General features: G+C 43.4%; 1 protein-coding gene across 1 annotated transcript in view; it reads right to left on the bottom strand.

Annotated features, from left to right (window-relative positions):
- Positions 1-258: 258 nt before the first annotated feature.
- The window catches only part of EMILIN2 (elastin microfibril interfacer 2), a 34,528-nt gene continuing 17,300 nt past the window's right edge, over positions 259-17,486 (bottom strand). The window contains exons 4-8 of the mRNA XM_032182412.1: positions 14,114-16,048; positions 7,266-7,598; positions 6,678-6,716; positions 1,399-1,533; positions 259-672 (exon numbers count right to left, since the gene is read on the bottom strand). Coding sequence (XP_032038303.1) covers positions 335-672; positions 1,399-1,533; positions 6,678-6,716; positions 7,266-7,598; positions 14,114-16,048 — 2,780 coding nt within the window. The 3' untranslated portion in view covers positions 259-334. The remainder of the gene's footprint in view (positions 673-1,398; positions 1,534-6,677; positions 6,717-7,265; positions 7,599-14,113; positions 16,049-17,486) is intronic.

Consider the following 17,486-nt stretch of genomic DNA (forward strand, 5'->3'; position numbering starts at 1 on the left):
CGGACACTGGCAGAGATAAACTGGGGAGCAGACTGCAAAGGCTATTTAATAGGGAGTAGCAAGAGCACAGTGGAGAAGTATTTACTGAGAATGTATTTGTTGTTTAACAGCTGTTGTGTTTGTACAGGTAAACTAGGACTTGGGGAAGGAGTTACTTTAGCTACAGAAACAGGTCTTTTGTAGCTGTCTCTGAAAACTGAGGACAAGGTTTCAATACAGACAATAAACCCATCACTGAAATCAAATATATAAACTGAATATATTAAAGCTTTGAATTTTATTACACTTAATTTCTTCGGAATATCTTACCCTTCTCTCCTGTTCCACGATGGACCTAAACATGGGAAATGGAAGGATAAAGCAGAACCCCACTAAACGTGGAATACATTTCATCAGAGTCCGTGTAGGCCAGTTTGCCTCCTGTCACGACGACGTTGACTTCATCTCCCGCTTTGAGGTGAAGAACGAGGTGGAACGTTCCAGGACCACCACAGGTCCGTTTCCCCGAGTAGGGTTTGTGATACTCCAGCAGTTCCCTCCTGTACCCGGCCGTGTGGAGCTGAGCAACGCTGGCATTGGAGACGGACAGCACTGCCTCTACGTACTCATCGCGCTCCGGCGCCAGCACGGCGGTGATCAGGTAGCGCCCCTCGTACGGTGACGTGAAGATGCCTGCAGAAGAGAGATGGGGATGGCTTTTCTGAGGTACTCAGAAATAACTAAGCACAAGGCCCTAAGCACAAAGACAAACATAGCACAGCACGCGCTGTGCACTGCTGTGTAGAGGTGACTGTGATGAGGTCAGCCTGGGCAGCTGACCAACTGAGAGCGGTCACGAAGGCAACGGGGTGTGAGAAGCTATAAGCCAGACTCTTCCCATACGAGTCAGTTTAAAAACTTTCCAGGCTTGCGATACAGAAAGCACCACCACCACAGGTACCTACCACTTCAGTCATGACCGCTCTACATAATTCTGCAGAGCCCTGAGTTTTAAAGAGCCAGCTCACGGAGGTGTTTCGGGGTGTGTGAGGGGGCTGAGGTGGTTCACACAAAAGCAGGGAGCCCTCCTCTCCTCAGGCTGCAGTGAAACGGGTCAGTAAGGAGCCTCCCTGCTGCTACTAGTGTCCCTAGTTGCCTGGGAAGGATGAGGAGCACACAGTGCTTGTGGTGAGTCAGGGAGGTGAGTCAGGCCTCAGTGTAACTGGTAGCTGTGGAAAACCAGCATGGCCAAAGTGTGTGACTGTCCCCATCCTTAGGAATGTGAGCTCCTGCCCTAGCTTAGATGGACTTGTGTAATTTGTTCATTTCGATGCACCACAGTGCCTGAGATGTCATCGACCACTTGTAATGTGTGTTACTGCCCACCTGGCAGCTCTGTGGGTCCGCTCTTTGCCTTACCTGTGTTGGGGTTGTAATAGTCCCCATCATTCACCAGCACTTTGTTGAAGTGAACCACGCCGACGTCGCTGGAGAAAGGCTTCTGCGTGAGCCCAGCAGAGAAGGACACCAGCGAGGCCGCAGCAGCAGCAGGTCCTAAAATGGGTAAGAACATGACTGAGGTCACTTTGGGATGACAGCACAGCCTTTCCCTGCGATGGTTTATAGCCCAGCGTCTCTGCTCCTGCAGATACTCCACTCAGCCTAACCCTGCCACTTGAGGGGTGCCAGAATTAGCAGAATACATACTGCTGGCCCAGCTTTCTTGCCATAAAAAAATTGACTGAGGACCATAAAATTTCCCCATTTGCTACAGCCTCCCAGCTCTGGCAGGGGAGCCAGAAAACTGGCATCACCCACGAGCTGCTTTTTGTCCCTCTAAGGAAAAGATTACGTGTGGCTTGTAACTGCTGGAAGTAGCCATCCTGCCACACCTGAATTAAACAATGCTCTGCCATGGAGCAGCTCCAGGCTTCAGGCTGCCCCGCACATCTCTGCTCTGTATCACCATCAAACTGGCAGCAGAAGTGCGGAAGGTTGGTAGCTCGTGCCAGCTCTCTGAGGGGAGAGGCTGTGCACAGCTTAATTTCCTGCCTTCTCTGCCAAAGGCTATCGAAAACATCTATACAAGTAACATTTTTCGGTATTCCAACAAAAAGAATCACATCTGGGGCTTTTCTCTCTTTTGCACTTCTCTTTCAGGAAATTTTTCACTTCGATTTTTTTTCTTTTCTCAGCAGCTCAGACAGACGCTTAAGTATTTCATAGTGTTTATCTGCTTCCTAGCTAACACCACTTGATGAAATACAATTTGGACTATTAGGACAAGTTTTTACTTTTGAACAGACTGACATAAAGGCAAGTCTTGGTAATCAACCATGTGTTAGTCTTGTTTCAGCTCCCTTCCTTCTAAACGTTTCCCTTAAGGCAGGAACACTGCTAGAAGCAGTCAACTCTTGCTGCTTTGATCCGGCAATTAGGTAAACAATGAATACACTTAAAGTTGTCTTTGGCTGCTCCTTCTGTTCAACAGCATTCAGGGTTCATGTTAGGATCCAAGTCTCTCTGTGCTGTGTCAGCCCTGCTCCTTGTTCTGCTGCCTTTAAAATACACGTCTGGTTTCTCTCCCTCCCAATCTGACATGCCACCAGCAAGCAGTGATACAAACGTTCAATTCTTTGATATAGAAGTTTAAAAGTGACAAAACTTTATCTAAAATTTGAATATTCCAATGTTATTTTAGATATTTTTTTTTTCCTGAATAACTTGGCACAGAGGCAGGGGGACCATAAGATGCCAGCAGCTTCAGAAATGGCAAATACCCACCATGAGCTCCCTTGGGGTCTAGCAAACAAATACTTCATAAATCTTTGGGTATCTCCTCATTCAATATTTTGTCTCACACTCAAAAAGCAGACAGAACCCTTTTACCTGGCGGTGCACATGTAAGAGCTCCCGTGAGCTAAGATGAGGCTATTCAAAAGGACCAAATTGAATTGCAGGAAGTCTGCTTGCTCCAGGAGGGAGCTTCTGCAAAGCTCCAGCCCCTTAACATTACTCCACTTACAGGAAGCGTCTTTGTAGTCGCATCTTTCCCTGAGACTCAAGTCAAATGATGATGTACATCAACTCATTTCGTGCTGGCTGACTCAGAGAGGTTCCTGCAGTCTACCCAGAAATGCTCTGCTCTCCGTTTGCAACAGCTACAGCTCACAGTAGCTAAGGATCTGTGAGGAAGTGACTCCTGTCCTGCCTCCCCTCAGCTTCCTTTAGATTTTCCTGCACTGACACTGATTGCTTTGATAGTTGTTAAGAGTTTGCTGCTGAGATTTCCTTCAGATCTGCAGCCTTGTTTTTTGAGCCACCAGTTCAGTTTTAGGCATACTTGTCTAAAGAAGAGATCTGAACTGCCTCTAAATGTCCTGTAGGATAGTTCAGCGGGCAAACACAGAGGTGCAGGAAAGTCACGATATTCCCATGTCCTCCTCTCCTTGTTTCTAGCTGGAGCTGCACCTGTTTGAAATTTGCCCAAGTCCTACCAATAGCTCTCAGCAATGCTTTTGCAGATCCTTACAGAGGTGAATCGCCTTCCCTTACATGTCCCCACTTGCAAATGCTTTTCTTCACCCCAAGATCAAAGTTCAGTTTCTCTACGCAAGGTCCAGGCTTGGAAACTCCAGACTTTCACTTCAGGAGCTAGTGCTGTGACATTTTACAAATAGGAAGAAAAGTTTCAAAGCATTTGAAAGCCAGGAGCTATAAATGCACTCCTCGTGAAGGAACTGCAGGGCAGAGGAAAAGCTTCACCTTCATTGAGAAAGAATGGGCTGAAAATATCAGCAATTTACCACTACCACCTTTCTTTTTTTTTTAAAATTCTTCAGTTTGACCCCAGCACATCTCATTTCCAGGAACATTCCCTCTGCACGTGGGATAGCCATGCCAAACACTGTTCTGTATTACACTTCACAAGAAGTTCCTTTGAGAGAGGAGCAATCACCCTCCATTGGAGCTGCAGGGTCCGGGACACCACCAACGCTGCAAACTGCGTGAAGGAGGAGGGAAGGAAAGGCAATTTGTACTCTCTTTATTTTTTTTTTTCCCTGTGACCCTCTGTATGGTGATCAGAGCATCCAATTCCTCTTCTTGGCTCTGTCCTTGCCTAGCTGTGTGACCTGGGGATCTAACAAGCATTTTCTCATCAGTTCCCAGAGCAGTTCATCAGCTAATTCACAACCTCTGCCGCTGCAATTGTCAGCAAAGGAAAATTCTCACGACTGTAAAATTGCCGTGCTTCAATAACATTCGCTGATGATGATGCTTTAAATATCTACTGCTTCGACTCTTTTTGTAGCAAAAGGCATTAGATGAAGCCGCTTGGGTCCTGATGCTTAATTCACCCCTGTCATAAACTCCTTGCCTGTGAAAACAGAGCTAATGCCTATTATTGTACCTCACGTCCTCTCATTAACTCTTGCGAATCCCTGAAGATCTTTACCTACAAAGTTATATTGTAAGATGCATCCAAACAGATGGCTAATGCATCTGGAAAGCTCAGAAGTGCTTTTGAAAATATGCAAAGTAGGCCTTAGCATTCAAGACAAGCACTGATGTGGGCTAGTTTATACCAGAGGACAGAGCTGGAGCCCTCAGCTTCTTCCTGAGTAATGCCTTCACGTAACAGGCTAGTCAGAAACAGAAATGAAAGGGAAAGAGAAATGAAAGGGAGCACTCAGAAGGCCAATTTAACAATCCATGCTCCTGGTTTTAGGAATCATAGTACAAGAAGGTCTGATCTTCTTTCAGATTACAATTTCAGTACCACAAAATGTTCTGGGCGAAGACTGACAAAGGCATAAACTGTGGTCTTGCTTGAATTAGGTCTTAAAGGTTCCTCAGTGCCTTACCTAAGCATTAAGTTCCTCCTCCAACAAACCAAAGACCTTCCCTATCCCAGCTGTTAATTTCTACAACACTGCTGAATTCTTCCCCAAAAGGCTCTCTTTCATTGCTGTTTATAAGCAGCCACCACCTATACGATCAGGGACAGCAGGCGTAAATGCCCTGACTCCACCAAGTCCAACAGCTATTTGTACCATACCGCATTTGTACCATGCCTTACCCTCTGCTTTCTATCACCTCACCTGGCCTCAGGGCTTGCGAGGCATTTTGGGTGAAGCATGACAGGCTGGCAGGTGTATCTTGTATTGAGACAGGCCTACAGGGGCACAGATTGGGAAAAGGAACTCCTTGGCTGAGCTCACCTCTCTGTAGATGTTGGAGTGCTACCACACCATCTGTAGCAACATGTTCCACCAAGCAGCCCTCGCACACACTGGCTGCCACACCTTGCCCTTTCAACACGTTTAACGTGCAGAGTTCACAGTTTTAGCATAAACTTATTAAAATACTGCTGTCTACAAAATGCAGTAGTATGCATAAAGTGGAATAAGTCCCCCAGGAAATCCATTTATCACAGAGATCTAGACATTTATATTGGCTTTTCTGGCAGCAAGATAAATGAGCATTTCCTTACTTCTCATCCCTTTCCAGAAGCCTAATCTATAGCTCCTTGTTCTTCCTCTGCTGCAATCCTCAAACACAAAAATATTGCTTTAAGGCTATGAAGGATTTTTAATTAGAAAGTATATATATATCAGGGTTACAGTATCAACTCTTTACAACTCTTCTTGTCAGTCCCCAGCCCAGTCTTCGGGATGTGCATCTGTGATTTGGTTAAGGCTAAAACCCAGGGGTAAGATTTTGGATGTCGTAAAGTCCCTCCATTCTATCTATTTCTAATATTTCCTTCAACACACTTAGATTAAATCATTCTTTCTGCAGAAAGTGTGGGAATATTCACTTTGACACAGGATACCACTCCCCAGGGTTTGATACTATCTGGAGTATGAGGCTGTAGGGCAGGCAGCAACCAATCAACGCATTTATTGAGGCCAACTAGCATGGCCCACACAAGCTATATACCTCCTTATCATACAAATCTGTCAGTGAATTATGATATTAGCAATTATAATAAAACCGCATCAAGCCTAGAAAATTGTATTTTAAGTCTTTCTAAATGAAGGCTGACAGTGGGAACACTCCTGCTTTCACTGAAGTCAGGAACATGAGTCCTCATTGTTCTAACAATGGTAGAAACTCTCCCATGAGGAGCACCAACTCACACACTCAGTTACTAACAGTGCTTCAAAAATCATAGCATTGGCCTTAGTGTTAATTTCTTACTAAAGGAATATTACATTCATTGGAAAGAAATAGATCACAGAATCACAGAATCATCTAGGCTGGAAGAGACCTCCAAGATCACTGAGTCCATCCTCTGACCTAACACTAACAAGTCCTCCACTAAACCATATCCCTAAGCTCTACATCTAAACGTCTTTTGAAGATCTCCAGGGATGGTGACTCAACCACCTCCCTGGGCAGCCTATTCCAATGCCTAACAACCCTGTCCATAAAGAAGTTCTTTTCATTTAAAAGGAAAATAAATAAATAAATAGACAAATAAAGCACAAAGTAAGTAACAATATCAGCAAATGAATTATTTTTAAAAACCTTAAAACACACACATTTTCAAAGGATGCAGACTATGTTTTAATGCTAAGGTGTAGCAAACGCATTAGATTTTCCTTAATGTCACTTTGTTCTCTTAGCCACAGCTCTCCAGGGACTGATATTAAGTACCTGTGTAAAGCATTTCTGCAAAACAATTGCCTTACCCTGTGAGTCCGTGGTTGGAGGAGATAACTTCGGATATCCTACAAAGCAAAAGTAATGTGTGTTACACAGTACGTAATTGAGAACATTATGACAAAATATGACTGCATTCTTCTAAAAAATATCCTTTGTTACCAAAAAAGCTACCTACCAAAATTGCTACCAAATAACATCTCCTATGAATACTCAGATTCTCGTTAAACCGGGGCAGTCACAGCAAAGAAGACCAAATTCTTACTACAGGGCATTAAATCCACGGCAAGCACTACAGCAAGAAAAAATTGATTTAGGTTTCCCTAGGGGCAAAGGCTGCTGTAGTTACCAAGGACTTTACATCAGCCCCATTGACCTCATGCTCTGTGCAGCGCTGACACAAGCAACAAAGCTGGCACTGACCAAGTTTCCCCTACTTCTGCAGCCAGCTGGAGGCTGCCAAGCCCAATTTGCAAACCACCTCTGCCCTCACTCCAGACTCTAATAGCTCTAACGGCTGAAAGGCATCTGGTAAAGCTCAGTTTCACCCCCCTAGCGAAGGCCTGGCGTGTCCGTAGGTCTCACAGGGTGATTCACTGCTGGTCTGCTTCCCTCACCTGGTGCTCCAGCGTAGCCTTCAGCAATGGGCATGGTGCTTTGCCCAGCCTGGCCATCAACGCTTCGCAGCCGCCCTCTTCCCGACATCAAGACGGTGCCCGGCGGCCCTGCCTCTCCAGCCTCCAGGATGATCCCGGTTGTTCCAGGCAGGAATGGGGCAACTCCTGATCCCGGCAGAGCCGGCCGTGGAGGAGGTCTGGGCAGAGGAGGCTGGAGGGGAGGCCTGTGCCGCGGGGGTTGTATCCTTGGCCGGGATGGCAGCAGGGATATGCCCGGCTGGGGCTGCAGCGGCGGTCTCGGTGGCACCACCTGCCGCGGTGCTTCTGGTCGCCCTTGGAAAGGTTTGAAGAAAAGGGAAATGCAGAATTATTCACTTAAAACAGTCTGTGAAATCGGCGTATGCATATTCATGGGAAACAAAAACTTCAACATAAAACCGAGACTTTCTGCACCGAGCTGGCTGCACGTTACAGCTACCTCCCACTGATGGCCTCCACCTCCCCTTCATGCTCTCTTCTTCTTCTGCTTTACTCCCTCCTGCCCACAGCTCTTCCCCTCTATTCCGTACTCACACAACACCCAGCACAAGGCAGTCTTGTTCTTATCCAACCCTTTAACACTATCACCAAAAACAAAAAAATCCACAGGAAAAAAAGAGTAAATGGACACTGACTTGGGGATTTTTTCCCCTCCTTTGAAAAGCGATGAATTTAAAATTCCCAATACTCCCATTACTAATATGTTCTGACAACAAAGGCAGAACCCCAGGATATAATTTAGCTGAAAAGCCCTTATTGTTTAAAGGCAAGAGATCCCATTAAGAGACTTTTCCAGCAGGGCAGCCAACACATACGACATCGGGGTTGAACAGTGCTGACACGGTAACATTTGGGTTATCAGCTGGTACGGTTCTGCATCCTTTACAGGAATTAAAATGCGTTCTTATAAGTGGAGTCCTGGATGAAATTTAAAGATGCTATGTCCTCCTAAGTGTGAAGCTGACTTATGCCATATTTATAACAGGAATTTACAACTGTGTAGATTTCAGCAGAGGCAACGACACAGCTTTTACAATGAATTACCAAAAAGAGTTCCTAAATTCACATTTTAGACAGCAGAGTAAAAAAAATCTAACTATACTGACATTATACATTAGCATTGGTTGTATTCATTGCAGTGTATGTCCAAAGCATGGCTTTAGGCACAGGGATGGGAGTGAAAGTTTCTGGGGAAATGAACAAACATCCCCTTGCAAATTTATCTGATGCAACTTGTCATGCCAAAGGCAATTGCCATGGTCCACAGCAGGAGACCTCTGCCACAGGCTCTTGGTGGTGAAAACAAAGCACATTATCCCTTATATCAGCCTGGGTAAGCTCACCAGTGGCTAAGGCTAAACCAAATGCCTGTGCTTCACAGCAGCTGGAGAGGCTTGGCCATGGCAGCAGTGGCTGCCCTTCAGAAGAGGGCTTACAACCAGATCCTGCAGGTATGGACCATGACGGTGTTGCTGGCAACCCCTGTGCTGCTCCATCACTACCTGGTGCTTTTTGTCTGTGTTCCCAATGCCACGTGTGATTAAAGGTGACAAACTCTGCATCTGCACTTCACCCCTGCGAATCTTATTTCTTGTTTCCAGTCTCGTAAAAACTCCTCCTAAGCGCTCCGAAGTACTGCGAGGCTATCTGAAGGCATGGTTCCACACCACCTGCGTTCATTTGCTGTATGTATGTCCTTTAAAAGAAAGTCTTCAGGAGCTCTGCTGGCTGATTTTAACTGCTGTGAGGATTGAAAGTTATACTGGCAATGCACCACAAGGTTGGACTGAAGCTTACTCGGTAATTCCTTCCACAAGGCAGAGGGAATAAAAGGTGAAATGTTCACTTTGCACAAGTTAGATTGATTTTCATAAAAAAAAATCACAGATTCACACCTTCAACTAAGATCTTCAGACTAACCTCATTCAAAACAGAAACTGGCAAAATATTTTATATTGATATATAAATATAAATATTTGTCATTTCTCTAGTCACTTAAACTGAGCTTTATTGAGCCAAAAATTTGGGCTGACACAGGGAAAACGACTATGCTTTTGTGCTTGTTTTTCTAGAGCTTTAAACAATAATCAGCAGCTCAAGTCCTGCATCCTGTGCCAGCAGCTTCCTTGTGTGCAGCATCAATATTCCAGCATTTAGAATTACCCAGCTACATTCCCGTAAATCAAAACTACCTGGCTAAATCTCAACTTAAAGTGCCAGTTATAAGATAATGTGAGGACTAAGAGGGATTGTGGTCTGCCATCTTTGCCAAGCTTTTTAGCATTTTTGACTGAGAAGCACCATACCATGACAAAGTATCAATAAATCATCAGATAGAGATAACGCTGGAGCCATCCTATCTCGATGCTGGATTACCCAACACGTGTTTTCAATTCAGTAAGTGATGAGAAAATGAATCCCCAACAAAGGCTGAGGTGAATTTCGCTGGACCTGCTTAAGCTTTGCTGGGCAGCCGACAAAACAGACATGTTCCTTGTTGTCTATGAAATATCCGGGAAGGCAGTGAGCAGAGCTGAGATGGTTAAACAGCTGAAAATGGTGATGCTGTCCTCGCAGAGGAGGTGTCACTGCTTGGTTTGTTGCCACCAGACCAAGTGACAACTTGGTTACCAGGTCAGACAGCAGCACTGCCTCACTTCTGCTCTCAGATGCCCATCTGCAGCTGAAACTGAAAAGGCTTCCCTTGTACAATTAAAACAAGAATGCTTTCATTCCCAGCTCCCCTTAAAGCATTTTATTTTATTCAGTTTGATTAGCCGGGCAGCATTAACTTCCATTTTGCTTCACTGAAGAAAGAATAATTTTGCAGGAAGGAGGAAGAGCCGTGACCTGGATGCACAGCTCAAGTGTTTCTTTGCAGTTTGGCTGATTCTAATGAGGTTCTGCCCTGGCCACGTGCTCATCAGACCCCAAAACACACAGTAAGCACATAAAAGAAATTATCAAGTAAAGGAATTAGTGGCTGCACCCACAAGAAGCCACAAAGACATAACCTGTATTTTCTTATTGATATCAAAGGGATTCAGAAATTAAGCACCCTCTTGTAAGGGAGGCTACAGGAACCGACCCCATGAGTCCTTTGTGATATAACACTTGTGGTTTATGCCCCTTTTAGATGTAGCACAGAGCATACATTCAGCTTCTTAGCCCGTAACTTCAGCAGACAATGTTTAGCTGTTACTTTTGAAACCCTGATATAGCGACAATTAGCAGAGGAATTGCAGTTCTGGTTAAATAACCATAACCAGAGCAAACTACAATCCCAGCACACTTCTAACTACCGAAAATCTTCACGAATCTGTACAAAGAGGCAGTAACGAAAAAGAAACAGCTGACTTTAACTTTTAGTTTCACATGATTTGAAGAGCACTTGCATCTGCAGAGAGGCACGGACCGCAATGAGCAGCTCCTCTGCACGAACTCCTCTCTCAGCAGGAGATCTGGGGCAGTGGCCATTTAATTTGGACAAACAGAAGCTGGAAAACATAACCTTGGTGAGTACATTGTATGTGGTTATCTACGTCCTTGGAGCAGAGCACCACCTGTCACCACCCTGTTTAATGCTGACATTAAGTTGCATTATCTTCACCAGAAATCCAAACTAATACAATGCTGTCCTAGCCTCTGGGTTTACATCTGCTGTTGTCTGCAATCCTTCACTAACCTGGTGTCTTAGTTTGGACTCAGGCACTCAAAACCCTAGATCCAAAATATCTTACGAATTTCTTAATAAGACACAGCCACACTCCTGAGTTCAGCCCCAGGCCTGCACCTCTCACAGTTCCTTCTGACATATCCTTGCCTTACCGCCCTCAACAGCTCTATTAGTAACAAGTTGTTCCTGTTATGGTCCTTCTGAAGTCAGATGACATCACTTGAATGCTACGATATGCTGGCAAGTGGTGCAGAAGACACTCGGCACTGATCTATGGCCAGAACTGAAAGTCTTCTTTCAGCTAACGCAGGTACCAGAGAGGCCACTGCAGCCACACCGCCTGCGAACACAAAACCAGCTAAAGCTGTGCCCAGCTCACATAACAGGGCTCCCAAACTGCTTCCCAAAAAGGCTTGTTTGCCAAAATCTTTCTGGAACTCCGACTGTCCAAATTTACCCAGACTGCTGCGCTAGACAGCGTTATTTTAATTGGAAACATTTGGGGATCCAGGCATTGTTTCACAAATCCTGCAGAGGCTGGAGGTTGCCGAAAGCAGAGAGGGCCGTCAAAGGTACCTGCGTGTCTGGACTCCAACAGCAGAGCCTTTCCCCAGGTGCTAAAAACCTGACGGTGGATGGAGAAACAGCTCTGCTCCGAAACTGAATTACGCTATGGAAACCCAGGCACGCTTTAGGCTTTTTAATGCCTTACAATGTTGTAATAGAGGTTGACAAATACAGCCCATGAGGCCGCCCGAACACCTGCGTTAAATAGCAGGAGAAAGATTACTCTGCGTGTCTTGGGTCTTTCTCCAGTGTCAGTTCCCAGTGCAAATTTATTTTTGGTGAGGCAGATGAGAAATAGGATAACACAGATACATCATACTGCATTTTAATGGGAACTGGGTCTCTTCTGAGAGACTCTGGGATTAAGGTCTTAACCCCACTGAATTGAACAGGAGATTTCACTGAAAGAAGTATCTGAGAATTACAGACCTCCTCTGTTCCTCTGCACTTCTTCCTTTAAATGAAGATATATATATTTTAATTTTATTTAATACAAGAGCTTCTCACCTCAGAATGAACTTTATGTCAAGCACTGCAATTTTATTGTTTTTTTGTGGCAAAGTTTTGGTAGCAGGGGGCTGCAGGGGTAGCCTCTGTGAGCAGAGCCCAGCAGCTGCCCCATGTCAGATCAGAACCAGCTCCAGCCGGCTATGAAGGGACCCACTGCTGGCCAGAGCTGAGCCAGGGAGCAACACTGGGTGGGCCTCTGGGACTTAAGACTGTTCTAGTCCACTAGTGATAGGCAATAAATGATATTAATCTCTCTATGAAGAGTCTGTTCTGTCCATAACAATAATCGTTAGGTGAATATTTCCCCCCCCCTTTCCCTTTGAGGAGGGGCAGTGAGTGAGCAGCTGTGGTGGAGCTCAGCAGTGTAGCAGGGTAACATCACTGCAACAATACTTTTGTTTTCAAATGGTTCTGTGCTCAAAATAAACACGTCTACAGCAGGCTGTCAAGTCTTTGCCTCAGACTGAGAGGGGTATCCTTCTCCACAGGAATTAGTTTTGGATCCTCCATGAGTTACAACTTTTCCACTCAAGTGAGTGCTCTCTCAGTCAGGCACCAGATCTCCTCCACCCACTACCAGCTCCAGCAGCTCACAGGGCTTCCCCTCAGCACCTCTTCTTCAGATTTGGGGCCAGCCACAGAAACTGGCCTCTTCCCCACTGCTCTCTCACCAACTGAACGCATTCTGCCCTTTGAAAGCACAGCCTCACCCACTGCATCCAGGAATCAATACTCCAGCTGGGCTGGCCAGCCCCAAACACCCCATCTCCAACAGACCTTTCACAGGCCTATCTCCACGTCAGTACTGGTGTCAGTATCTGTACTTCCCCTGAATTATCCTTCTCTAAAATGAATAAAATGTCAAAGAAAAAAAAACAAAAAACAAAAAACAAAAAAACAAAACAAACAAACAAACAAACAAAAAAACAAAGTCCAGAAAAGTTTTTTTCTGACAAAGTGTGCCTATCTCAGTTTTGACACAATAATTTGTGCTGTGTCAAATTTATCTCATGTGTGCACAGAACTAAAACCAGAAGCATCTCCTGAGCTTCACAGCCAACTGAAAAGTGCAATTTCAAAATAGCCTACACTTCCTATGTTTTTTCCTCACAGGAACAGGAACAGGAAACCAGCTTCCTTCTGTACACTGACTCTTTCAAAAGAAAACAACTAATTGCTGAAATTTTGGGGAAGAACTGCAGAGGGACTGACTGGCATTTGGCAAGCCCTCTAAACCATTATGGCAGGGTTCACCGACACACAGAGGTTACTATTTCATAGCGTTTTGAGCCAAAGGGGTTGTGTTTCTGCTTCTCAACCACTCACGCAAACTTTAAACTCACTGTGAAGTTAGATTTGAGCCAACAGGTTGGATGGCTAACAGAAGTGGCTGAGGTGTGAAAGCATTGCCAGCTGTGGTGTGAATGTATTGCCAACTTGCCACCTAAGTTGTGGGAACACAAACTTCTGGCAGGGCTATGAAACAAAAAGTGTTAAATTGCCACACCAAGATATGCCAGAGCTTGTTTGTGAAAGTCCTAAATCAAAGAGTCAGTGCTGAATTATAATCATTAACTCACACTATGAACAAAACTTACAGAGAATCTTTCTTATCATAAATTTGAATTCCTTTGTCTTTGGTTTTCTCAATTTACTTTTCAATTCCCCTCGAGGAATCAGCTGGAAGGATTCTCACACATAATCTCATACACACAAGAAAAAGTTGAATAAAATAACTGGAATAATACCTACAGATAAATATTAATTAAAACTTGCTTTAAAGTCACTATCTAAAATATTAGTTTTACTACTATCTTTATTCTGGCTCAAAGTGAGCATGAAAGCATAAAAGACTTTTTTTTTTAAGAATGCTTTTAAAAGCAAAGTCCTCTATGGTGTCTTAGAGGAAAGCCAAAATTATAGTCATTGTAAAAACAAAGCAGAAACTGTGTAATATTAAATTTTTCCTCCCTTGTTTAGTTCCTCTATAAGTGATTCAGGAAAGAAAGCCTGTTGAAAAACAAATAAAAAGGCATTAAAAATGCATGAAACTTACTTGTGTCAGACTGAGATTTCAGCATGCCTTCCATGTCTGTGGTGATTTTAGAGACTTGACTATAAAACTGCTGGACAGAATTTTTGAGGCCAGAAATATCTTTGGAATGAGATGATATAGTTCCATTCATTTCACGTATGCAGTTCCACAAGCTGCTCACGTGCTTATTCAGACCTTCTTTTATCTTCTGCAAGCTACCCGAGACAGAGTCCAGCTTGCCGCAAACTTTTTCAACATTCGCGACTCGGCTCTCAACATCTGAAACACCATCCTGGACACCTTGGGTCTTTTCTTTACACTTGTTGAGATCAGTCAGGACATGGTCATTTAATTGTTCTAGTCTCTCTTTCACTTCACTGCAGCAGTTATCACTAGGGTGAATGGTTTGATTTGCAAATGTCCTCTGCATTTGATCAATTTTTCGGTAGACACCTCGTTGTGTTTTTCTACAGGTAGAATTGACACCCAGAAGTTGCTCCCTGCAACTATTCAAGCCATCTTGGAGATTTTTCATATCTTTATCCATGACATTTAGACTATACCGGAATACACGCAAATCTCTCTGCATTTTCTGGTTGTCACGTTGGTTATCCTTAATTAAGTTAAGTTTCTCATTAAGAGAGCTATTTAAAGACTGCAGAAGAACAGAGTTGTTCTCTGTTTTCAAAAGCAAGTGATTGTATTTGTTATTACAATTTTCTAGCTCTTTCTGAAGGTCCTCTGTCCCTTGTGGTGCTGACAGACATTTCTGGCCACAGAGGTGTTCGAGGGACAGTAATTTGTTCTTGACAAGATTTATCTCCGTTGTAAACTGCTCGTTTGCAAATCCAGTGTCACTAGGCATAATAGGCCCAGGATTAATAAACATTCCATCCGGGTCTGTGGTATTAGCAATCTCTAAAATAGTGCCACCTAGCCTATCTTCTAGTGACCGGAGCTTTTGGTCAAACAAGTCTCTCAGCTCATCTACCTCAGCAGCTATAGCACCTCGGAGAGTTTCCTCGACGTAAAAGCAATGTTCTTCAGCATTTCGTTCTGTAATGTTCATCCTTGCATCTAGCTCCTCCAGCCTCTCACCAAACATGTCTTCCAAATCCGGAGTTGACAACCGACTGATTTCATTGTCTATTCTGACATTCAGGATCCTGTGTGCTTCCACAACTCTGTCAAGCTTCTTGTCTAGATCTTTTATCTGCTGGTCAAAGTCATTTCTCTCACCCTCCTTGCAACAACTGGACTGGTTTGATGGAATCTGAGTTCGGAGAGTATTTATTTCTTTCCTCAAATCATTCTCTTTTCCTCTTATAACATCAATTATACCTAAACAGTTATTGTCATTGTCATCACACTGCTGCTGGATATCCTGTAGTTTGTATTCACAAGAGTTCTTCAGATCTGCCATTTTCTTTTCAAATCCTTCCAGTATTTCCTGTCTGAGGGACTCAAATTTTGAGTCTATGTATTCCTGATACACATTGCCACTAGGCATTGTTAACGTAGGTCCCTGTGCTGCCTCCTGCAGTTGTTTTAGTTGTCCTTCATAGCCTTTTACTTTTCCATTCAGTTCCTCCAGTTGGTCATTCCTGATCTTCAATGCTTCTTTGACCTCGGCTAGCTCAGACTTTATATCTTCCATTTCAAAATCAAGAAAAGGGTCTTTCTGATCTTTATTGCTGAGGAGTCCAGGCAGATGGATAGTGTCTGTTTCACCACCGACTGCACTGTCAGGCTCTGGGCGGTCATAAAGGTTGTTCAGCCAAGTGACCAACATCTTACTTGCATCTTCTTGGACAGTCAGCTTTAGGTTTTCATTCACACCTGCCAAGGAGGACTGAAGTTCAAGCACTGATCGTGTAAGTCTAAACAATTCTTCCTCAAGAAACTGCATTTTCTTCTCATATGGCGGAGGTTCTGGCGCTTCTGTTGGTTCTGCATCTGTTTCAAAGAAATAATAGACTAAGTCTGGAAATCAGCATTCTTAAGGGTATCCGTTTTGGTCAACAGAGGCCAATTTTACTTTTGCTGAAATCCAAAAAATACTTCAAAATGCGTAATGCTTGTTCCCTTTTCTATTCTTGCTTTCAGTAGTTTATGATTAAAAAACCTTATCAAATAATTCCAAACTAAACGTTTTAGAACATTGACCAATTCTTGCTCAAACAGCTGTACAGAAAAGACATTGACCACACAAGCAGCAGAATTCCTGCCACTGGAAGCTGGACAGGCATAGCTGATCCTGCCTAAGGGGACAGATAAGTGGAATCCCTAAGATCCCTCCAGTCCTAGTTCCTAGGATTCTCAGCAACAAGGCACTAGCAAGTCAAGACACTGAGTGTGATCCCAAATAATGATTTAATATAATGCAAACCTTCAGCTAGATCACCAATTGTTTTAACAACCATTTAAATATCATTTTAATGTGTAGATCTGTATGACCATATTTATTTACATATTCCTATGTATCTTTGCCATTATGCACTGAGGGATAAACTCTATAAAGACATCGTGTATAAACCCTACTGTGATGTTGCATTACATCCTTTAGGCAATTCATAATTCAAGGACCTTTGTGCAGTTAAGGCATGCTATCACAGGCACAAGTAAAAGTAAAATGAAGTTAAGAAGCGGAAGTGAAGAAGAAAATATACTTTATAGAAAATACATACACAAGTTGTTAGCATCAGAAAAACTCTTTCAGATGACAAGTAAACAGCTAACAATAAGAAAATTCCCCTGTCAAATTGTGACTCTATTGTAATGGAGTGTTGTTAACAGTTAAATCTTCAGACAAAAGAATTTTAGCACTGATTCCAAGCTACGAATGCTAGATATACTTTGGAAAGCAACACTGAGATTGAGTTTGAAGGACATGCAGTTATAATTGTTCTTAGTTTTAAAACGGATTTCAGCTAAAAGACAGTACAAAGAAGGTAGGAAATCATAAAGTATTCAAGACAGGCAGAATGGCTGCTTCCTTTAGTAATGAAAAAGTATGAACACACACAGTGTAGCTATTACATACACACTGGTCTATTTTTGCTTTGAAACATAGGTTTTTTAGGGAGTTTTGTCAGAGCAAAAAGAAAATCTCTAGATATAAGCAGCATGCCAGTTAATAAAGAGATTATCATGTTTTATTGTCAGTTTGTTGAAGAAATAGTTTAGGCGGGCTAACAAAATATTTAAGTGCTTTATTTTTAAAGCATGTATATAATATATAGGAGTAGTTTAAAACTATGTATTTAGTCCCACTTGATTCCACTACACAAAAACACCAGTGGAAATCTGACTAAGTGAACAGCTAGTATGACATTAATCTCTGATGCTGCTGTGAAGAAGTCCTTCAAAAACAAGCATCTGTTTACCATTTCTT

This window comes from Aythya fuligula, chromosome 2 (assembly GCF_009819795.1).
Source record: "Aythya fuligula isolate bAytFul2 chromosome 2, bAytFul2.pri, whole genome shotgun sequence".
NCBI classification, from domain to species: domain Eukaryota; kingdom Metazoa; phylum Chordata; class Aves; order Anseriformes; family Anatidae; genus Aythya; species Aythya fuligula.